General features: G+C 38.3%; 2 protein-coding genes across 3 annotated transcripts; one reads left to right on the plus strand and one right to left on the minus strand.

Moving 5' to 3' along the window:
• Positions 1 to 370: 370 nt before the first annotated feature.
• Positions 371 to 6,343, plus strand: LOC125472274 (probable aspartic protease At2g35615). Its single transcript, XM_048573502.1, has 5 exons — positions 371 to 405; positions 503 to 581; positions 1,324 to 1,412; positions 1,929 to 1,936; positions 4,953 to 6,343. The coding sequence occupies exons 1-5, from the start codon at positions 371 to 373 to the stop codon at positions 6,341 to 6,343; spliced, it is 1,602 nt and encodes a 533-aa protein (XP_048429459.1).
• A 9,303-nt stretch (positions 6,344 to 15,646) lies between these two features.
• LOC103935169 (LRR receptor-like serine/threonine-protein kinase FEI 2) lies at positions 15,647 to 24,756 on the minus strand. Of its 2 annotated transcripts, none has more exons than XM_009344924.3 (14): positions 24,567 to 24,756; positions 23,620 to 23,810; positions 23,046 to 23,181; positions 22,176 to 22,247; positions 22,000 to 22,071; positions 19,836 to 19,907; positions 19,291 to 19,362; positions 19,112 to 19,183; positions 18,659 to 18,753; positions 18,284 to 18,451; positions 17,859 to 18,191; positions 17,105 to 17,350; positions 16,347 to 16,480; positions 15,647 to 15,976 (listed from the first exon to the last, which is right to left on the minus strand). In XM_009344924.3, the coding sequence occupies exons 2-14, from the start codon at positions 23,714 to 23,716 to the stop codon at positions 15,758 to 15,760; spliced, it is 1,788 nt and encodes a 595-aa protein (XP_009343199.2). In that variant the 5' UTR covers positions 23,717 to 23,810; positions 24,567 to 24,756; the 3' UTR covers positions 15,647 to 15,757. The 2 variants fall into 2 exon arrangements, with proteins under 2 accessions (XP_009343199.2, XP_009343197.2); XM_009344922.3 differs by having other exon boundaries at positions 23,620 to 23,834; positions 24,567 to 24,755.
• Positions 24,757 to 24,932: the final 176 nt, after the last annotated feature.

The raw sequence follows: 24,932 nt of genomic DNA on the forward strand, positions 1-24,932 counted from the left end.
TTGTTCTACTCGTTGTAAGCTTCATTTTGGTAAAATTTCATGGAATTTGGTTGAGAAATGAAGAAGATATTCAAGTTTGAAGTTTTTCCAGAAACCGACGAAATTTTGAGTTGCAAACGGCGGTGCTAACGGCGAGGGATGGCGGCAACCGGCGAGGGTCATCAGAGAAGGAGGAGAATATTTTGTCAGAGTTAACGAAATATTCTAACGACGTCAGGTAAGGGCCGTTAACTTCCGTTACGGTTTTAAAGGAATATTTCCTAACGGCGTTAAGGTTTCTACACGCGTGCTAGGCACGTGCCGAGCGTGGCCGTTGCGTCTGGCTGTGCCTTGGACGGGGCATGGGAGGTCAAAAAATTATTTTAAAAAAATGGGGGTGTTCGTGGGATTGAGTAGATCACGTTGGTATATTCAAACACCTCATTTGAGCCATGTATGAGAAGTTATTACTTAAGGTTGGTTATGTGCGTTAAATTGACGGTTTTATAGTTGTTACGCCCAGTGTGCTTGGTGAAGATTTTGTGGAGGAATCACTCAGTGGAGGAGGCTACTTAGGAGACGAAAGACCAAATGAGAGATTTGTATCCCCGCTTGTTTTATGATTACTAGTGGTTTGTTTTGTTGTGTAATTTTCGGGGAAGAATTTTTCTTAAGGTGGGAAGGTTGTGACAATCCGTCCCGAATTATTTTTAACGTTAGTGTGAAAAGAGGATTTTACCACTGTACGTTAATTAGCATTGTAGGGTGTTGTTTGAATTGTTTTTGTTTGTGGGCTGCCATATGGACCACACACCACACACACACACTGTGGACCTTTCTCTCTCCCTTCTCTCTCGGATTTTCTTCCCTTCCCTTTACAAGTGTACAGACAACTTCGAAGCCAACTTTCCATGCACAGATCAAAGGTTTGAAGGTTGGTTTGGACCTTGCAAGTCTAGGAACTCATCCATACCATTTTTAGGACGTGAAACCCTCAAAAACCCGAGAACCCCAATTCAATGCATTGTTCATACACACGTGATCGTGAGGCTTTTAGATGTTTCTAAGGTTCTAGGGAGTTAGGACGTCTTCACGAAGCTTGGGGAGTAATTTTGAAGTGTTTTGGACGTCGAGAAGCTCGATTTCATCGAGTTGCAGGTTTGGCCAGATTATCGAGGTTTCTCCGAAGAGATTATGTTGGTTTTAGGCCCCCAAAGTGATAAGGTTTTGTTCTACTCATTGTAAGCTTCATTTTGGTACAAATTTCAAGGAATTTGGTTGAGAAATGAAGAAGATATTGAAGTTTGAAGTTTTTCCAGAAACCGACAAAATTTTGAGTTGCAGACTGCAGCGGACAACGACGACTGGCGAGACTCACCGGAGAAGGAAGAAAATATTCCGTCAGAGTTAACGGAATATTCTAATTGCGTCAGGTAACGACCGTTAACTTCCGTTAGGGTTTTAACAGAATATTCCCTAACGGCGTTAGGGTTTCTACACGCGTGCCAAGCACGTGCCGCGCATGGCCGGCGCATTTGGCCTTGCCTTGGCCGGCACGTGGGAGATCAGAAAATTATTTTTAAAATATGGGGGTGTTCGTGGGATTGAGTAGATCACGTTGGTATATTCAAACACCCCATTTAAGCAATGTATGAGAAGTTATTACTTAAGGTTGGTTATGTGCGTTAAATTGACGGTTTTATAGTTGTTTCACATATAGGTGAGGACTATCCAGAGGACGAGCGTAGCCACGTGAGGCTCGGGATTTACGACCCTTCTACGTATCAGTGAGTGAGCTTTTGTTTTCAGTATATATATATATATATATATATATTATGATTGGTATCTTTCCAGATATTACGTTTTAAATGGTTTTATAATTGAAATGCCATGTCAAATATCATCGATATTATTGTTATGATTGTGTTGGTTATGCTTTTGTGCCGCAGACGCTCAGGTAAGTCAGGTGAGTATATTGTTAGTGATAGATGTGGTATTAATAAGATTGAGTTATAGCTTATATTCCTGCACCTCGGTGATTGTGCTCCGCTAGAGTAGGGTCTAGCCTTCACATGATAGTTCATCTCCCGCACAGTACGCTCACCTTGGATCCAAGGCAGATGCCAGCCTGTCGTACAGACCACTTTAGATGGTTCCGACTTGTAGGTGACTTGCGATACATCGCACAACCTTCACGTGATCGTAGCACTGAGCGTAATTAGATACACCAGCCTATCGTACATACCACTTTAGGTGGTTCCGACTCGTGTGCAGGATAGTGGATGAGGAGCTATAGTTTAAGCCGTACAGGTCACTTTAAGTGACTCCGGCTGATGTACTGATATTACTGGCATATTACGATTGTTTTATATCACCTGCTTGACACTTATACTAATTGTTTGGATATTCTGACATGGAAAACAAACTTTGTTTTTGCCTACTCACGTTTTTTGTTTTGCGCCCCTCCAGGTTTTAGGTAGCGAGTACGTGGGTGACGAAAGAAACATCGAGGTATTTCTGACAGAGCACCCTCCATGTAGGATTTTCTAGTTATCACTTGTGTAGTGTTTATTCTTGACTGCACCTAGGAGACTTGAACTCCTACCTTGCATTTTCCTTACGTGTTTGTCCTTAGCACTCACTAATCTTTTTATTGTAAATTATTTTGTTGACTTTATTTTCCTCGTATTTTCACTCTTTACTTCTACATAGCATACTTGGCTACGTCACCTTCACGTGACGGCCAGCACGCTCCAAAAATTTTGTTCGGGGTGTGTCACATATAGTTTGTAGAAACTTTATAAACATCAAACAATATTTTCACTAACCATAAAACTCTGAACATAATATCAACGATCCAAACCATTCATCTTCCTGCATCCTCTAATAGATCATGTTTTCAAAAAACAAAATTTGATGAGAAAAATGAAGTGTAAATGTAAATAACAATCAACGGTTAAATTTTGATCTATGATTTATATGATTATAGTGGCTAATTTCGAAGTTACGCTCTTCATGATAGTTGTAAAGCTTATCATTATGAGTGTTTATATATTTTTCCTATATTTTTTACACTTCTTCATTAATTAAAAAAATATTAAAAATTTTACTTAAATAACAGCAGTAAGATAAATGAAAGTAAATCTGTACCATTGGATTCTATTTGACTTATATTATTAGAACATTTTTGAATGAAAAAACCTCTCTCTATTCCAATATTTTCCAATTTTACCATTTGATCATAATAAAAGCCATAATCCCTTTCTCTTTCCCCATTCCCGTAACAATATGGTATACATTCCCGTAACAATATGGTATGTATATACTTATTTAGTATTATGTTTTTCATTTGATTATTTATTGGTTTAAAATATATTTTCCTTAACAGGTAATAGGTCGGGTCATTTTATCTGTTTATTTTAACGGGTGTTACACGACACGACTCGTTAAGATATTGAGTATGACACAAAACGACACGAACACGAAAAACACGACACAAATGTTAGGTCTACTATGCATGAAGCGGAGGAAATTAATTTACACAAATGCAGCACAGATGCCTTCAAACGCTGAAAAGAAAGGCTCAAGAAAAACCATAAGCTACAGTGCCCTGAAACTGAAAACTTGACAAAATTAAATAGCCACATGTAGAATCGGAGGCCATAAACAAAACCCTAGAATAACATAAGAAAAAAATCGAGAAAGTGGTAAATCTCACCAGGAACCACAGAGAAGCATAAAGTTTTGCCAAAGAGGAGCAGAAACCGAAATAAAACCAAGAAGTATAATCGAACCAAGGAAATGGAAACCGAAAGAAATTTCCAGAGAATCGAAGCGAACCATTCCAGGATGATCGACACGTGGCAAGAGAATGGTGGACGTGTGGGCAAAGAAAAGCAGTGAAAATGAGAAGAGAAAGATACCCAAAGCAAAACAGCACCGCCCGTGCAATGTTAATGAACAGTGTTTTTTTCACCAGGTTTTAGTATATATAAAATTTGATCAAATTAAAAAAATAAAAAAAAATAAAAACCTAATAGATAAAATAAATAAATAAATAAATAGACCGATTTTATATCACCTTTCAATTCAAATTAACAAAAATCACGGTCTCTTTGTATAATATAGATTTTATACATTCATAATTTGGATGTAAATGAGTCGAATTACTTGTCTCTCAGTCTATTAGTGAGCTATCTCTCTTGTGAAAGATGTTCCACTAGACATCAACCTACTTTATGTTAATGCTATTTATACATGTCTTTTTAATGCAAGCGATATTTTACATTAATTTATGCTAAGGGAAAAGGATGGTATGACCCGACGAAGCAATAGGTTGAAGAAAAAAAAACTCTACCTACCAAGGCCATGCGGCACTTGCAAATCAGAGGCAAGTATAAGTTCAAATAGAATTTCCACCATTTTACTCTAAATTTGCAAAAAAAATAAAAAAAATTGGGACAATAAACTTTGCATTAACTTTCTAAATAAATTTACAGGACACAATGGTTTGAATATTAAATCTCATCGATTGGAAAAAGCTCAAAGGCACAATAAAATAGAGAGAGCCATCAGAAAAGCAGAAACAAGGAGATCTGAATAGACAGAATACATAAGAGTTCAGCCCATCAGTTCTGTAATAAGTAATCATATGATTTACCCTTAACTCATTTTGTTTCATTCCGATCAAATCATCAAGAAAATGTGTCGTCATCTATCCAATGCGGTATAATCCAGTAATAACATTAATTATTCAATAATATATAATTGGATTATTAAATTTTCACAACCTGTTCGTCGACCTGCAGTCTTTTTACATCTCTAAAACCGCTCTGCATGTTGATCTTCCAATCATAATGTCGTAATTGAATTTTGTTCACCATCACAACGTCTATAAATACTTGTTGCAACACCAACGCTTTCGTCATTCCATCTCCAATCGAAACCAAACCAAACCGATAAGGTGGCATTAGCTACTTCTGCTAGCAATATGAAACATTTTCCCCTTGCCCTACTTGCATTTTTCATTTTGCTCACCCAAGCCAATAGCCACGGTTTCACTGCTGATCTCATACACCGCGACTCTACCCTCTCTCCCTGGTACAATTCATCCGTGTCTCATTACGATCGCTTGCACGATGCCTTTTGTCGTTCTGTCACACGTGCCAATCGCTTCGTCAAGCCAATAATCACCTCATCATCGTCGTTGTCGTCATCAGCAGATATCCAGTCCAGAATAATATCAAGTAATGGAGAATACCTAATGAACGTATCAATTGGGACCCCACCAGTTGAAGTCCTCGGAATAGCCGACACTGGCAGTGATCTCATTTGGACTCAATGCAAGCCATGCAAGCAATGCTTCAACCAAAAACCTCCTCTCTTCGATCCCAAGAAATCGTCGACCTACCGCTCCATCCCGTGTCAGTCCAATTCATGTACTTATCTCGAAGAAGCCGCCTGCGGCACCCAAGACAACGAACACGAAACATGTGACTATAGCTATCGTTACGGAGACCGCTCTTTCACTAGAGGAACTCTAGCTGTTGAGACCTTCACCATTGCATCAACTACCGGTCGTCCAGTTTCGCTTCCGAAAATTGTCTTCGGTTGTGGGCATCAAAATGGTGGTACATTTGACGAGTCCGGTTCTGGCTTGATTGGCCTCGGAGGCGGTCCTCTTTCCCTCGCTTCTCAACTGACTAAATCGACCGGTGGTGGTAAATTTTCCTACTGTTTGGTGCCTCTGGCATCAAATAGTAAGAATCCGAACAATAACTTGGCGAGCAAGATAAGTTTTGGCAGTGCCGGCATTGTCTCGGGTGCTGGTGCTGTTTCAACTCCTCTAGTTGCGAAAGAGCCCGACACTTTCTATTACCTCACACTCGAGGCCATTAGCGTTGGAGAGAAGAGGTTGGCCTACAAAACCAAATCACCGAACTGCAAAGATAGTCCTGCTGTTGCTGTTGCTGTTGCTGGCAATGAGGGTAACATTATCATCGATTCAGGTACTACTTTGACATTCCTTCCACCTGGATTTTATGACGATTTGGTATCGGCGTTGGAGGTTGCCATTAACGCAGAGAGGGTTAGTGATCCGAGGGGGATTCTGAGCCTTTGTTTTCGAAGCGAAAGCGATGACATTGGTGTTCCCGTTATAACTGCGCACTTCAAGGGTGCGGATGTGAAGTTGCAGGCAGTAAACACATTTGCTAGAATGGAGGACGATTTGGTTTGCCTGACAATGATACCGTCCAGTGACGTTGCAATATTTGGGAACTTGGCTCAAATAAACTTCCTGGTGGGTTATGATCTTGAGGACAGAACTGTGTCGTTTAAGCCGGCTGATTGCACCAAGCATTGATTAACAAATTAGTTTAGTTCTTTTTAAGTTTCTCATCATCTGAATAATAATAAAATATGTTATGAACTTTCGTTTTTATGCTTAGAACTTCTGCAAAAGCATATAATTATCAACTTAATTAAGATTTTATTGAATTCCAATTTAACTGATCAGTAATAAATACAAGATTCAGTTACTTTTTTTTTTTTTTTTTTTTTTTTTCAGGTATCAATGATAAAAATGAAAAAAAAATGAAAAGCCAAATCTAATCCTTCAAACGCGAACTCAAAAGTCCAATATGTTCTTTTCATTGACAATATTGTTTTAACTGATACATTCTTCAGTTTCGTATCGGTCTAGTCGGCCAAAATGAGATTTCTTCGCCTTGTGTTTTTTTGCCTGACAAATTCGTTGGGCAAATTTCAGTGCATGAAATTTTGCCCGACGAAAATAACAAATTGTTGAGCAAAAACACTTTGCCAGACTGATTTCCCGACGACACTATGTCGAGCAAAAGTGTATTGACCAACTTTGTTCCACAAACCTGACATGACCGACCAAACTATTTCATTGGACAAAGTTTAATTTTACTGAAAAAAAATAAAAAATATATTTGAGCCGGCAAAATTTTCGTCACTTAAGCTTTATAGCAATCCTGCATGACTGATTATCAGTTCTTCGTGATCTCGAAGGCGTGGGAGCTGGTTACAAGTGTTTCCTTCAATTTTGTTTAGATGCTGCCTGTTTTTCCGTTTCAAAGACAATCCTGCATGATTGATTTTTTTTTCATCTCCTGTTGTAGCATGAGTGAATCCACATTTGATTAGTCTCTCGTCTTCCACATCAAATTCTTATTCAATGCAGTTCTAATATGATCATTAGACAAGTTATTCCTTCCATCTACGTCTCAATACATGCCTTTCTTCATTATCCAAACTTTCTGTTGCCTATTCCATATTGTGATCACCTAATTTATTTTCAATTGTATGACATCCTTCTTTTCGTGTACCGTAGGACCTCACAAGAAGAAGTGGACTGGTGATGCATTTGAGTGAGTTGATGTACAAAATCAATGAGACTTTGAAATAACATAAAATGTCGAGTTTGTGACCTTCGCTCTGTTGCTCCGGTCACCTAGTGGGATGCTTTTTTTTTTTCTCTCGATGGTGACCTAGTGAGATGTTCTTTAAACCCAAGGTCCCTTGAACAAATGGTATTGTTGTTTAGCATATCTATTCTTGCAGCCCCTTTCAATTATTAAAATAAATGCATTATGTTGTATGCCTATTTAACTGAGCTATTCTAAGGGAATAGAGAGAAGGAGGCCGGCGGTAGTGAGAGGGAGAATATAGAGATTTAATTGTGAGCTATGTGTTGTATCACCACCATTGTGCCTTTATTAATAGTATTAGGATAGGTAAAATCCTTACCCTTTTAGGATTACAACTCTAATAGGAATTAGACTACTAAAGGGAATATAAAAGATACCCCTAGATACGCTAGGATTTACACAATCGCATTCATATTCTAAATATGACTTCAACACTCTCCCTTAAGTGTGTAAATACTTAAACAAAACATCGCATCAGATCTTCAGCAAATAAGGTAGAATAGTTGATGAAGTTGGTGGCATAACAGGCGAATGCGAGTCTCAAATATAAAGAAAGTATGCATTGGTAGTAAAACTCACAAAACCTTCCTATTGTAAAACTCAAGGCATGGGGAAAACCCATAGACTAAGGAGAAAAGTAAGAAGTATGCATAATGTCTAAAACAAACGTCAAACAGGACGAAAGTAAGTATGATCATCCCAGGACGGGTGCCTTATCAAAACCTCGTTAGGTAGCAAAAACCCAGTGGGAAAAATGCTCTTAATCGTAGGAAAAAGAGTACATTAAGATCAAGTGAATATGTTTCAGGATACTCACTACAAGTGATTCAACTCAGATAATTTACGCATATCGATTCCTTGGACAAGCTTCTGAAATGTAGACTTCGGCAATGACTTGGTGAAGAGATTGACTAGGTTGTCCTGGGAACAGATTTTCTCGACTTCAATGTTCTGATGTCGTTGTTGCTGGTGAGAATAAAAGAACTTTAGCGCTATGTGTTTGGTGTTGTCTCCCTTGATGTATCCCTTTTTTAACTACTGGATACATGCTGCATTGTCTTTAAAGATCGTCATAGGAAGGTCACCAATGGAAGCAAGACCACTAGTGCTTCAAATATGTTCCATGACTGCTCTCAACCCAAAACACTCATGCGATGCTTCATGCAGGGTGAGAATCTCAGCAGGTTCAAAGAAGTCACAACTAGCGTTTACTTGGTAGACCTCCAAGATATAGTGGTGTCTCCAATAGTAAAGACATAGCCCGTTTGAGAATGTGTCCTATGTGGGTCAAACAGATATCCAGCATCTGCGTAACCAACAAGGCAAAAATCAATTCGAGAACCAAGGGGAGCGGCAACACTCGAAGATTTGCGAGTATAGAACAAGCCCAAATCCATCATACCCTTGAAGTAGCGAAAAATGTCTTTAACACCATTTCGGTGCCTGCATGTGGGCACATTGTTGTATCTAGCCAAAAGATTAATAGCGAATGAGATATCGGGTCTAGTGCATTAGGCCAAGTACAATAAAGCCCCAAGTGCACTTAGGTATGGAACTTCGGGCTCCAAAATCTCTTCCTCATCCTCCTTTGGATGGAAGGGATCTCGTTTAGCATCTAGAGTCCGAACAACCATAGGTGTACTCGAAGGCTTTATTTTATCGTCATTAAAACGTCGCAACACCTTTTGGGTGTAGTTCGATTAATGTACTAGGATTCCATTTGAACAATGCTCGATCTCTAGGCCGAGGCAATATCGAGTTTTCCCAAGATCTTTCATCTCAAATTCCAATTTCAAGTGAGCTGTAATTTCCTCAAGCTCTGCGGGAGTTCCGATGAGGTTCATGTCGTCAACATAAACTGCAAAGATTACAAATCCTGAATGTGACTTCATTATGAACACGTATGGGCATAATTCGTTGTTCACATAACCCTGACTTGTCAAATATTCACTCAGACGATTATACCACATCTGCCCGGATTGTTTCAATCCATAGAGTGATCTCCTCAATCTAATCGAGAGAGTGTTCTGTGGTTTAGAACTATTTGAACCAGTCAATGGAAGTCCTTCTGGAACTTTCATGTATATTTCCATATCTAGATCCCCATAGAGATACATGGTTACCACATCCATAAGCTGCATATTTAGTTTTTCGGAAACTACCAAACTAATTAGGTAACGAAACGTTATAACATCCATTACGGGGGAATACGTATCCTCGTAATCAATCCCAAGTCGCTGAGAAAAGCCTTGAGCTACAAGGCATGCTTTGTATCGCACTATTTCATTCTTCTCATTACGCTTCCTCATGAAAATCCACTTGTAGCCAACAGGCTTCACATGTGGTGGTGTAGGAACAATAGGTCCAAACACTTTATGTTTCGCAAGCTAATAGAGTTTAACCTGGATTGCTTGTTTCCAGTTTGACCAATCCGTTCTATGTCGGTATTCACCAATGGAACGTGGTTCAATGTCATCACTAAGCATGATGTCAGTAGCTACTATCTACGCAAATGCATAGTCAATGATCATCTCATTCTGATTCCAAACCTCATCCAATACTGCTTAGTGGACCGAAATCTCATGATTCTCGGGAGGTCAATTTGTCTCGACCAAGACATCATCGTAATCTAAAATAACCTCATGTGTTAGAACAGATGAGGGGGCGATGGTTGGATTCAAACTAGGGTCACTAGTTGGTGCCAATTTCCTTTTCCGGGGTTGTGAATCCTTTGAACCAAGAAGTCTGCCACACTTCAGGGTCAAAGCAGATGATTGGCTAACCACCAATGTACCGGGCCGTGTGGAAGGTGCGGCCTCCCCACCTTCGAGGATGGTCCAACCTTCCCAGGCGGGATTATGACATACGTGGGGTACATCTATCCTTGGAGGTGCATTTGCAGCGGGTATATTTGATCTTGTCACCTTAGCTAAATTAGTAAAAGCATCTGGCGTGCTCTAAGTAATGCTCTAAAGATCTATAATTTGTCACACCTCGGTTTCAGACTGGGCAGTGCGGGGATCTAAATGAGACATAATTGGAGCATACCACGACAATTCGTGGTGTTCTCCAGTAACGTTAGCATACTTATATCCCCTTAATGATGGGAATACTGTCTCATCAAAATGACAATCCGCAAAACGTGCAGTAAAGAGATCTCCTGTCAAAGGTTCTAAATAGCGAACAATTGATGGCAAATCATAACCGGCATAGATTCTCATTTTTATTTAAGAACCCATTTTGGTACATAGTGGCGACACTATTAGCACATAAAATGCGCACCCAAACACACGTAAATGCAGGATGTCAGGCTCGTATCTAGTAGCCAACTGTAATGGTGAATAAGGTTGGATAACAGTGGGCCTCAGGCAAACCAGCATAGCTGCGTGCAATATTGCATAGCCTTAGGCAGATACTGGCAGTTTGGTTCTCATAACCAAAGTTCGAGCTATCAATTGAAGGTGCTTTATGAAAGTTTTTGCTAGGCCGTTTTGGGTGTGAACATGGGGTACATGATGTTCCACATCAATCCCTACTGACATGCAATAATCGTAAAAAATCTTTGACGTAAACTCTCCAGCGTTATCCAGTCAAATCGTCTTAATCGGATAATCAGGGTGGTGAACCCTTAGCTTAATAATTTATGCTAGGAGTTTCACAAATGTAGCATTGCATGTTGGCAACAAGAAAACATGTGATCATCGTGTGGATGCATCAACCAACACCATAAAGTATCTAAATGGTCTGCATGTTTGTTGGATAGGTCCACAAATATCCCTTTGAATCCTATGAAGAAACTTAGGGGGGTTGTGAATAATCTTTGTAATCAAAGATTGAGTATTTAACTTCCTTAAATAACACGATTTGCATGGCGAGAATCCAACATAAGGAAGTAAATGATGCCAATGTGATGTTTTGAGGATACGGCGTATCATATCACGTTCGGGATGTCTCATACAATCATGCCAAAGCAGCAAAGTGCTCTAGAACTCAGGCACAGAGCAGGCCACATGGTAGGCTTCTATGCTATGAATGGTTGTGATGTATAACCCGCTCAGGAGACATTCCAACTTCTCGTGAATACGCTTCTGGCCATATTTGTATGAAGTGATACAAAGAAATTCAGAACCATTATCTTCAGTGGTTTCAACATAATATTGATTATCTCAAATATCTCTAACACTCAGCAACATTCTTCTGGAACGTGGAGAATAGAGGGCCTCTTTAATGGTTAAGACTGTACCATTGGACAACATGATACGGGCATTTCCGTATCCTTCAATCAGGTTGGATGGGCCTGAGAGAGTTGTCAGATGTGCTTTCTTGCGTATAAACCTAGTAAAATAGTGTTACTCACGCAATATAGTGTGCGTGGTAGCACTATCAGCCAGATAACTAACTTCCCCACTAGACATACCTAGAAATAAATTGATTGAATTGGTCACATGCATAAATATAATTCCATTCGTTCAATTAAGTAATTCGAGAAATAATATCCATAAAATAACAATCCATAATTCAAAACAAACCAAAACCAAACAAATTATTCCAAAGACTTAGAAAAATTGTTCAAAATTAAACCATAAACCTAGAAAATAGGGAGGGTTCGGCCACTCCTAGTGGGTTCGGCCACTAGGGGTAAAACACCTTAAAATATGTCTGAAATTCATTCGTCCATAGGAGGTGATGCCTCTTGTCCATGGATGTAGTAGCATCTTCCAGATGATCCACATGTGCAAAGTTAAACTCACGACAGGAATGATACGCGTGACCAATGATCCTTTGATCCACAGCGGTAACACGTGTCCATTTCAGTGGAAACCGGTTGAACGATAGCTTTTCCCTTGTTCTTGAAGTTTGGGGCCTTATAGGCAAGTGGTTGGCCCTGCTGGGTTACATTTCCTCCCTTGGGTGGGCCTTGATTCTATTGACCTTGGGCCCATTGTGGGGTTGCCGCCCATTTCCACGGTCACAGCGGTTCTTGTGTCGTTTATGGTTGCTAGAATTGGTCGCGTGTGCTTCAGGCGCAGCGTTCAAGCCAATCGGTCGAGCTTGATGATTCTTCATTAAAAGATGGTTTTGCTTTTCAGCAAGAAGTAAAACAAAGATCAAATCTAAAAATTTGGTGAACTTCTGTGCCCTATATTGTTATTGCAAGACAGTATTGGTGGCCTGGAAGGTCAAATAAATCTTCTCTAGGATATATGATTCGGTGAGTTCCATTTTACAGAACTTTAGTAGTGATCGGATTCTACAAACTTCAGAGTTGTATTCACTCACGGACTTAAAGTCTTGGAAGCGAAGATGCTGCCAGTTGTGTCTTGCTTCAGGCAAGTAGATGTCTTTTTGGTGATCGAAACGGTCGGCTAGAACAAGCCAAAGGGTGCATAGGTGCTACTTGGTGAGATACTCAATTTGCAGTGCATTATGGATGTGTCTTCGAATGAAGATCATTGAAGTAGCTTTCTGAGCTTCGTCGACAGGTTTGTCATCCGTAGGTGCCTCGATGGTGGCTTTAATACCTTTTGCACATTTCAGGTAGTTTCTTCTAGATGCTTCCAGAGTGATGAAATCGAGCTTGTTCAAGTTCAACATGTCCCTAAAACGGAGGTTACAACAAAAACATGGTCAGTCATATGGTAATCCATAGACATATATCGTAAAACATTCGGGTTCAATAGACATGTATTGGTTTAATTTATGCATGAAAGCTACAGGTTTCATGTGGTAAGTTTTGAGTAAAAACTTCAGGTTTCAAAGGCACTAAATATAAAACTACAGGTTCAATTTAGTTTTATGAACGATTTGTTCATAAAAGAGAGGTTCCTGCAAGAACACAGAATGCAATATGCTGATTTAAGTGTAGTGGATTTAAGTTGCTTCAGAAACTCAAGTGTGAGAGCTTCGGGACTACGAAAGGATGTCAACGATTCAAAATATAAAAATAAATTATTGAATCGTTAATGTCCAAAAGTGATCTTCAGGTCAGTAATTTTGGATTAATTATCAGATTATCGGATTGCAGGTTACTTTTAATTAAGTCAATAGATTAGGACCAAATGAGGTCGATCGTGGAAGCAAAATAATGTGGGAAAAGAGCCTTACAGGTTCGACTGCATACTAATTGGGCTTCGATGAGGGTTGCTGGCATTGGGTCGAAACAGGTGCAAGCCCAGCGAAAGCTAGCCATTGCGTTGGTCTGGGGAAGCCCAGCCGAAGCTGGGTTTGGGTTTTTGGGTACGGTGCAAATGAAGCCTAGTAGCATAAGGCTACTAGCGAGTAGGCTAAGATTTGGGTGAAGCCCAGTGAGCTAAGGGCTCCTGAGAGCGAGCCAAATCATGGGCAAAAAAGGAAGCCTAGCAGCTTTGGGTTGCTGGAGTTGGGCCTAGGAATTCAGGACAACAGGCCAAAAAGGCTGTAGGCTTTCTTGGTTGGGCTAAGGAACTTCAAGCCCTATAAAGCTAATTAGGCCAAAGGCCTAGGGTTCGAGTCAGGGCAACAAAGCCTAAAGGGCTGCTGGCGTGAGGTCCAAGGCGTCAAACGACATCATGCCATGACATGTTCCACGCGGCTGAGCTTCAGGCCAACGACGGTGGTTTGGTGAAGCCACGGTGATGATGCAGTGATTGCGCCGCACAGTTCCCAAAAAAATTTCTTTTTCTTTTCCACATCCCTAGGGTTTGAAAAATCCTAATTGCTTCTAATTTATTTATATGCTTTGACTCACAAATTTCACATAGCAATATAATTGTGTAATGCATGAAACATATATATATATATATATATATATTGACAAATATATGAAACATATACAATATATATATATATGGAAGGAAAATATAAACATAGAGGGGTTCATGCATCATAGGGAATGTTTTCATGCTTCATGGATGTTTCAAATATCTTCCTTTGTACCTAATTTTGTACCTAATTGGCAAAAAACAAATAAGAGCCTTTGAATTTTGTAGAAGATAGCCTCCTACAATCCGTCATTTTCTTAGCTTCTGGCAAGAGCGTGCTGATAACGTGTTGTAGACCTATTTAACTAAGATATTCTAAGGGAATAGAGAGAGGGAGGCCGGCAGTAGTGAGAGAGAGAATAAAGAGATTTAATTGTGAGGTATGTGTTGTATCACCCCCATTGTGCCTTTATTTATAGTAGTAGGATAGGTAAAATCCTTACCCTTTTAGGATTACAACTCTAATATTAGACTACTAAGGGGAATATGAAAGATATCCCTAGATACACTAGAATTTACACTATCACATTCTTATTCTAAATATGACTGCAACACATTAAAGTTTTTTCCATTGTTCTTTTTTTCCTCTTTCATTTAGTTGTGTTCTTTTTTCATTTTGGCTATCATTAAACAGGTTTAAATTCATAAGGTCTGTCACTTAGTACTACGGTCTAATGGTACTCCTCTTTAGAAGTCTTAGGTTCGATTCTCGCTAGAGACGAATTTAAACCACATTAGTACTAGCCTATTGTGAGGGCTAAGCTACCCTTCTGACTCAAATACACCTCTATTCGATATATTATTTTGGTTTATAAACGTTTGATGCACTTGTTTGCATGTTAATAGTTTTTCAACGTTTCCTATAGATACGTGACAAGAATTGATTGGCCAGTTACGCACTTACGCTACTCAAACCATAATTGGATGCAAGAGAAATCTCTCCTGCGGCATAGGCAGTGGGAAGCATTCCATGTTTGTCGGAACCCCATCTCTATAATATTTATTTACAGCAAACAAGAAATTGACCCGTCGATTGGCAATCCAGCGCAAACAGAATAGGCATTGCAAATCGTATTAGGGCAAAACATTTAAATCAAGATCAAGGCAGATTAAGAATTAAAATTATGAAAGGGGGAACATAATATTACAAACGAAAGAAAAACAGCGGGCGCAGGTGCTCCTACATCCTACTGTTTATTGTCACATAATCATATTTTACAAAAATGGCATCAACAAGAATCACTTGCAGAGTGACCTATTTGTATAAATATCATATACACTTAATTTTGGTGAACGGGCAAGAGGAATTACAAGAGTTTGAACGCAACCGCACAAAAGGAGAACAAAAGGAGCAAATTGCATCCAGAATCTCGTTGATGATGAATACGATGTCTGAACAAAGGCAATGTGGACAACAGATGTGCATGCCAGCTTCTAATTGTAGTCTTTCTGAAGAAAGAATGAACGAATGAATTGGCTAATGTACCTTCACAGATTCTGATTCCCTTCCACTGTTTGCATTACATATCTGATATAACAGCAATGTAAACGCAAATTCAGACTTGCCATCTGCACAAAGCCTTTTTACTCAGAGCTGGAATCGTAGAAGTCACTAGGGCATGGTGTCATGACCTCAGATTCAAGCAGCTGGACCACCCTGTGCATAGAGGGTCGATCTTCTGAAGTTGAAGAAACACATTGAATGGCGACAGAAAGCAGGGCGTCGAGGCTTTCAGCTTGCACCCCCTCACACTGTGGATCAACAATTTCTCTTTGCCTATTTTCTGTGACCAGAAAATTTAACTGCAGAGGGAATTGCAGATAAATTAGAAGAACTAACTTGAAGAAACGATACCCATTCCAAAAATGATATCATTAAGGAACTTTACATAATATTTACTTGACTGCAACAATCAATCAAAACCAAAATATTTTCTTTATCATTCTTTCACCTATTATATTCAACACGTGCAATTGATTTCCAACAGTTGACATGGATATGCAGTTCACAATTCACTATGCTTATACTATTCCCAACTAAATTTTATAAACGCTAAAACAAACATGGCCATACTGCAGTCAACTTTAGAGGACATGATTTACACTTGCTGATTTAGCTTCATGTCAAAAAGCAATATTATTTTTGACAAAAACCACACATAGAGAGACATACCCAGCCAACAATGTTGAGGCCCTTCTCGATAAATGATGCATCTGTGGGTCGTTTTCCACTTAATACTTCAAGCACCAGGACCCCAAAACTATAAACATCAGTCTTTTCAGTTGCTCTGCCACTTTGCATATACTCTGCCAATGAGGTCATATCACTCAGGTTGTATATAAATTTAACAAAAACTGTATCGTACTACTTCAGAAATAACTGCCTGCACACACAAAGTTTTCCTCCCTTTGTGTAACAAAAACACATTTCATCAGGAAGCTGATTTGTAAGCATGTACATTACCAGACACCTATAACTGGAGCAGTTGAAAGTGCATGTAAATGCATTCAATCGTGTTTAGTTTTTACTTGGGAGTTCTATTGTATTGTTTGTTATTCTGCCACTGTACAGGCTATTTTAGGCTGCTATGCTGCTCCATTTGGTTGTTTAGTTTAGTACACTTTTGTATCACTTACTACTCCAAATTTAATTATGCACAGAAACTTTTATGGAAGAGCGTGAAAATCTGCTAAAGGTGAAAATCGTAATAATTTATTTCCATCTACCATGGATCTAGTCATTATAATAGGAAGGGATTTCCACACCTTTTTTGTCCCCCTACACACCCCTGCTTATTTCAAAGGGGAATCAATGGAAAGAACTAAACAGGGGTGTGCAGAATCATTCCCAAAATTTATAGAACAATATCCACGTTCAGAGAGTTGAGAGCTCAGCATAACAAAACAGAAACAACAATTACATTTTCTTACCGGGAGCCAGATAACCAAATGTTCCCGCAACAATTGTTGTAATGTGCGATTCTTCATCCTCCAACAGTTTGGCAAGTCCAAAGTCAGATACGCGTGCCTCAAGACTTCCATCAAGTAAAATGTTGCTTGACTTTATGTCTCGATGTATGATCCTAGGTGAGCAATCATGATGCAAGTAAGCCAGGCCTTTTGCTGCTCCCAAAATAATATTCAATCGTGCATCCCAATCAAGCTGCTCAGATCTTTCTGTTCAATGGTTTATGAAATATTATTGTTCCAATGGTTTATTTCCTTGTAACAAATATGTATAATGTGCAGTAAAATATTTTAAAAACTTTTATCAAGAAAAGTACATATGTATACCAAATACTGAGCCTGATCAATGCCACGTGTTCCTCTGATGGAGATCATGATGTGCATGTAAACACTTATGTGCAACATCACATGGTGAGTTTAGGTTATTTGACACATTTATGGTTAACTTTATTCAAGTATTTTTATTTGGATTCGTATAAACTCGAAGGCACCACTGTCCTTTTGTTGGACAGTTTTAAGTATTGAATTTCTTGCAGACAGTAAGTTTCCTTATACGGTTTCTTTTTTAATTTACTCTCTGTAACCTTCTCTTTCCGGGTCCTACACTCATTACCCCCCTAACTTCATGTATAGATAATAACTTTATCATTCATCTAAACCAGATGCACATGTAACATGTTAAAGCAATGAAAATAAACACAAGAGAAGAGCATCTAACCGTGAAGTGCTTCATCAAGGCTTCCACCAGATAAGAAATCATAGATTAGCAACTTTGATGTGGGAGAATTGCAATAGCCCCTCAAATTCACTAGGTACCGGTGTTTTATACTTCCAAGAATTTCTAGCTCCCTCTCGAAAAAACGATCAAACCCCTCATTCATCTTTACAATTCTTTTTAATGCAAATACTTTGCCGTCATCCATTGCAAGCTTGTACACTGTTCCAAAGCCACCAACACCAATTATGTGTTCATCATTCAAAGTCTCTAACTTCTTAATTATGTCTTTAGAAGAATATGGCAAATCTCCATGAAACATTACAATTGATGCACCTGGAGCAAAAAGACTGTTGGTCAGATTTCAAAAACGAGGAACTCAAGATTTGTTGACGTAAATCAAATATAAGCCAGAAAGTAACCAGTACCTCCAGTAACATCCATTGCAAGACCTTTACTGTCATGTTTACCGAACTTTTTATAAAGAAAGCAACCCCAGAAACACATGAGAGCCACCAAAAGAAGTGCACCCACAGTCGCTGATGCACTGATAAGTAGCCTACCAGAGTATTTCTTCTTTCCACCTTGATTTTGCTCTACAAAATTTTCAATACTAAGTATGAGTACCATAATGTTGTCAGCACTTGAGATTCTCCAGAAAGAAATTTTAAAATTCCCCAAGGACTTCACCAACATGAGAAGTCATAGTGAAACCAAAATAATTTGAAGGCCTTCACGTTCTAAAGAGTCTCTAGATGATCACAAACATTGCACCCATCTATGTCACATCCAAGGAGGTTTACCTGAGCTTGGAGATTGGGAATTTGGTGATTCCCCAGGGACATCTTTGCATACCAGATTGATTTGCTTCCCACACAAACCACGATTTCCATCAAATCTGCAAGGAAATGTGTCAATGGCTCTAAAGAGCATGAAAATCATTGGGGACTACATTGTCATAGTTTAATATGGGTATAACAGGTCAGTTAGTAACTAGGGCACAATAGAGATCTTAAGCTAAGTCCCACCATCTAGAATGTAGAGAGGCAATGACATGAGAACAATCCCTTCCCACATTTCACGCATACCTTACAAAATATATCATCTTACTGGAAGACAAAAGATAAAGGACAAATATGATTATAATGAGTTTGAAATAAAGTCCAGTCCCCCCCCCCCCCCCCCCCCCTCCTTTCCCTCCTCTTTTTCACAAACAAAAAAAACACACAACACTTTACCAGATGATTAGTACTTACGAGCTTTCAGGTAAGTTGGTAAGCATTCCATCAGATGGTATTGGTCCAACCAGAAAATTGTTTGACACATTGCTACAGCAAGTCAAGATTCCATTAAGCAATAAATTACATGATTTTATGTTCAATAAAACACCAATATTCAAGTTTTAACAAGACAGACAAGGAATTAGGCAACTCACAGCGCAACAAGCTTATCCAACTTCCCTAGTGACACAGGAATATTTCCACTGAGAGAGTTACTTGAAATATCTCTGCAATATAAAATCATAGAATAGTGATAAAATAATAACAGAGATATCCTCGACAACAACAACAAAGCTTTAACTGAAAGCAATATGACATAATGCTGAACTAGGAACGAAGAAGCGTCAGAAGTGTCAAACAGTATCTTTAAATCCTACTTCACTAACTACAAGGTATAATATGAAACTCGAAATTTTATGCGTAGATTATTTTAGGCACAAATACATTAGTCGTATGGTATCTACAGACTACAGTGGCATTCTTACATTTGGTGATGATGAGATAATTACTTAAACGTTCAACAATGAATGCATATCCTGATTGAAAATAAATTGCGTAGCCACAAATGTAGTAAGCACATCTACAAATCTACCTTGTTCAAATTATTCTTAACCCACACAGAAAATAGGTGAATGAAGTAAAAAATAAATTGAAAAACTTTTTTTATTGAACATTGATCAGCATGTTAGAAACAACTCACAAAAATTTGAGGGCTGACAGCTTTCCCAATTCACTTGGAATTAATCCACTTAAGTAATTACCCTGCAAGTATCTGCAGCAACCAAACAACTCAACTTCAGCATGATACAAACAGTATTATACAGTTCAAAATGGAACGCAGATATAACTACTGGAGACTTTTCTATTGAAATGTAAACAAATTATGAAAATTCTACATCCTATAACTGAAAATTCCATAACTGGATTGCCCAATTCAAAAGAAAATACAGATATTATTTGGGACTTATTTTATTGCAAATGTCAATCAAATTGTGAAAGCTACAACTTGGTCAAAATATACTCAAGCACAAGTTAAATAAAAGATACTATGAAGGGAAAAGAAAAACACTAAAACTGCCTAGGCCCTGCCCAGTCTGCAAGGCACTAGGACCCTACCCGCCACCCGACTACCGCCTAGCAATTTTTAGAACATTGTGTAGAAAGCATGATGGCTATTGAAAAAACATGGTACTGGGATGATAGAAAAAGGTAAGAGGATTGTTTGGTAGAATGGGCATTCAAGGTCAAACATAATGCAAATGGTACCATAGAATGAAAGAATGCACTACTAGTAGCCAAAGGATTTATTCATAAAGCTACAAATGTTTTTTTAAAGGAAGACTTATGGTACCAATTATCAGACACTTTTGCTCCACCTGCCAAGATGAATTTCATCTATGTCTTATCCTCTTCAACAACCATCCAAGATCGGTATCTTTTTTAGTTTGTGTGAGGAATGTGATCCCTGGTGGAGGAAGTTTATATTGATAGTCTCGGAGTGCATGTGAACGAAAAAAAATCATTTTTTTTTCTTTTCATAAATAAAGTACAAAAAAGAAAAGAAAAAGATGTGCACGAGGTCACATCTGAAACTGTGCAGAGCAGCAACACACAGAGGATCAACTAGGAGCACTCTTTGCCGCTCTATCTTATTATTTGTGAGTAAAAATTAGGATAAATATACCATTTTCCTACACCATATCCATATTCTATAATATGGTATTAATTGAAACAATTTTCTAGTGCTTGGTTTGACGAGTTTCAAATAACTATGCCAAGTGTGAAAATTGGTTATAAACTAAGCTGTACTAGTCACACTGTACTTATTTTCCATTTTCAAGGTAATAAAGCAGCTCCTATTGTATTTTGTGATACTATTGTTGCTGGGAATGATGTTTAGGAGATGTTGAAAAACTCACTTTGTCAATGAATATGAGAAAGATCAAAGGGTTGGGAGAAATTAAATAACTTCTTTGTATAGAAGACGTTGCCCAGGAAAATGCATATTCCCAAACAAAATGCATCTTCTTCAAGATAGAGGGATGCTAGGTAAACCAGTTGATACTTAAAATGAACCAATCATGTTGATGAAAGGTATTAAAAGCTTAATGTAAAACTTATCTACCTTTTGGACACATATTCTGATATTGCTTAAGTTGTGAGTGTAGTCCGCCAGTTTATGCATGCACCCCATTCTCCCCATCCAGAGGTAGTTTTACATGTGATATTTGAACTATGCTCCTGGATAGGGATTTTTATTTTCAAAGAACGGACACTTAAAGGAAGTATGCAGGGGCACCTAGGAGGTTGTTTCTGTTGGTGATAGAAGGTATATTCTAAGCTACTACACCTTCATTGTGAACATTGTCAGCCAGAAACTAAGAAACAATCAATTGTTGGGATATCAAGTGCGAAAGCAGAAATTTCAGGTTATGGGTTACGGGACTTGTGAATTATTATTGGTTACACATATTGTTCAAGGAATTGAATTTTAAACAAGCTGTTCCTGTGAAATTTCATATGGGTAATAAGCCTTCAATCAGTATAACTCTCAATTCTACTGAGGATGATAAGACCAAAATTTATTGAATTTGTCTAGAATTGTATTAAGAAGAGATTAGATGCAATAATTATTCCTGCACTAGTTATCACGACAGGAGATATTAGATTCTCACAAAAAGCCTTCTGAAGTAAAGTTTTTCATTCAACTATAGGCAAATCACTGTTATTCAACCAATTTTTTTGCCAAATCACATTATCAAACGATCTCCGACCACAACTGGTTAGAACCATATACAAACATCATGCAGTAGTGAACATGAGAACAATTATTGTAAGATAACAATTCGCACAGGTGGACTTACATTCGCTCCAACTGTGTGCAATTCCCCAGATCTGAAGGAATAGTCCCATAAAAGTTGTTGTTATGAAGAGCTCTACAACATGATACATCAGACATAATCAGTCAGAGAAGAAAATTTGATATAACAAAGATACATCAATTACCATAACTGCTATTATATCTCTTAACATCACATACAAAATCATTAGCTGATCTAGCTTCCCAAGGCCTGGAGGTATATATCCACTTAATTTGTGACCAGCAAGGCTCCTGCAAGATACGCCATGAGAAACAAACTCATAACTGTAACACACAAAATTTACGACACTCATGCATTGTAACCTTTTTTTAATTTTAAAAAGGATGAAAATTTATTGAAAAGTGGACACATCTTTATTTAAAAGGACAGAAGGTTTAAGCATGATACGCCCTCCGCAGATCAAATGAACAATAAATTAGGTCTCAATCATCTATTTGCGAATGGGCTAAGTAATGTATATGCCTCAATGCCACTGTACAGGTAGGATATCCATTCGATCAAAATGACCCCAATTAGATAGTTACGTTACACTACTTTTCATTTTATATTATTTCTGTTGTGGGGTTACTTTTAGTTCTCAGCCTCCTCAATTTGCATTATAATAGAAGAAAATAACATTACTTATTTCATTTCAACCATATAGTCCATGACTCCATGTAAGAGCCAAAATCATACACCTCCAGAGAGCCACAGCTTTCTTGTTACCCCCCAAGAACAGAGCATTATATTCCAACAAAAGATAATAATCTCATGGGCAAGCCTGAAAATACCAAACATCCTCAAAACCAAGACTATGTCTTATGAAAGAACAATGTCGAAAGAGGTGCCCATCTCCAATGTGGAGATGAGAAATACATAATCTTTTGTTCTTTTAGTAGGAGACAAGAACTTGTAAAAAACAAATACAGGATATCAACCACAAGCGAAAAACAAAAACCAAAACCATAAATAAATCCCATGAAACAAGTGTTTGTTCGATAAGCACAGAAAGTGATTAACAAAACATAATTGTAGGCATTAACACTCACAAGTAGATTACTCTCTTTGTTTTGTCATCACATTTCACTCCTTTCCAATTACATGGATCAGGATCTTCTGGTCTCCATCGAAGAAGGATACCATCTGAACTAACAACTGCTGTCCTGAAGCTTAGAAGTGCCTCACCTACAAATAGATGAATATCTATATCAGATTATGGCATGTCGTATCCTTTGATTGACCAATATCTATAATGTAATAACTCTATTTGTTAAAAAAAACAAAAGAAAGAAGCCATAATGTAATACCTGCTCAAAAAATATACTCGGCCACTCTATTCTATGATTACAAACTATCCAATCTTTTTAAATTTCTAGATACACTAGCACAACCAATTTTTCAACTTAAGTAGATGTAAACACTACTATGGACACATACTTGGCATCACTGAATTTTTTTTACCATTCCCCGTGGTATAAGATGTCACTGTGTCAGAATATCTTCAATATTTTCTCATCCGTTATAATTTGGCACACGTCAAGATAACTCAAAATTAAAAAAAAAAAAAAGAAAAAGAAAAAGAAAAGAAAAGGACAAATGAAAAACTAAAATATGTCAAATTACCATCAGGACTTATAGCTCTAATTTCGTTCCTTGTTATATAAAGCAATAGAACGTAAAGAAGCCAGAGCCCTCTCCATTTCACCAAAAAGATGCCCATAGTGGCACTGGTCCAGCATAATACAGCAACAATAATTCATCTGTCAAGCCAAGGTTTACAATGCTTCCTTCTAGTTGACGTTGACATCCAGCAGCTGGAAATGAAACAAAAAGGAAACCTGAAAATGAACATGACTAATTTTAATAGCAGTTTGAACGCGACCAAAAACGAATAGCTGCTTGCTCATCCATTCCAATACATCACACAATATTATCTGTTAAGACTTAGCAAATGATAGTCACGCTCTACACTTCAATCTTAACCAATAGAATTCCCATAAATGGGGTGCAAAATGAAAAGGAACTATACAGGCATCATGTACAATTAAATTACGACACACACGGTAAGTAATAAAGTAAAAGTGCATTCACGAACTAGTAAAGCACATATTGCAAGAAAACAATATACAACCAAATCTAAAAAGATCCAAGGAAAGACAACGAAACAGTAAGTCCTTGCATATTGACCCGGGAAAATGGGTATTAAACCGTCAAAAGCCAACGAAATTGAGCACGAAATTATCCAATATGCAATTCACTACAACAAGCTCACAGCAATCAGGGTTAATCAAACAATGTCAATCAATAAATGCAATTAGTAAATCGAATAATGCATCGAAATTATCCTAAAACAAAGAAGGAACATCCACAAACACAACATCTTAAGCTTCATCATCAACTCTTCAATTTTTCAAGTTAGAAACTTTTGAAAATCCATGTCCACTGCCGGTCCTAAGAGTTAAAACCAAGTCAATTACCCTCCAATTCACTAGTAATTACAAGGGAACACAGTTAAGCTTAGATAGTTAAAAAAAGGTAAAATCTTGAAGTGAAATTGAAGTCAGATTTACCGATAAATGTTGAAAGATAAAGAGGCTGCTCTGGTTTTTGATCGATCTGAGACGAAAGCAATGCAGATTGAGCAATTGAGCAGCGGCGGAGAGACGTAAGCACCAGAAGCCAAAACGACACCGCACCACTCTGTCTGGCACTCCCCAGTCTCTGAGATTTGGGTGATGCCTAAGCCAGGACAGAGAGAGAGGGAGAGAGAGAGAGAGAGAGAGTGTGTGTGTGTGTGTGTGTGAGGAGGTAAGCAAGTGGAATTTAGAAAATAAATAAATAAATGATTGGAAAAGAGAATAAGCGAGAACAATGAAGGAAAGTGGTTTCGCACGAGTCTACGCTGACCTGCCGTACGTGTGCCGACCGACACCCTA

This window comes from the organism of the source record quoted next, unplaced genomic scaffold (genome assembly GCF_019419815.1).
Source record: "Pyrus x bretschneideri cultivar Hongxiangsu unplaced genomic scaffold, Pyrus_bretschneideri_v1 Contig69, whole genome shotgun sequence".
In the NCBI taxonomy this organism is placed as follows: domain Eukaryota; kingdom Viridiplantae; phylum Streptophyta; class Magnoliopsida; order Rosales; family Rosaceae; genus Pyrus; species Pyrus x bretschneideri.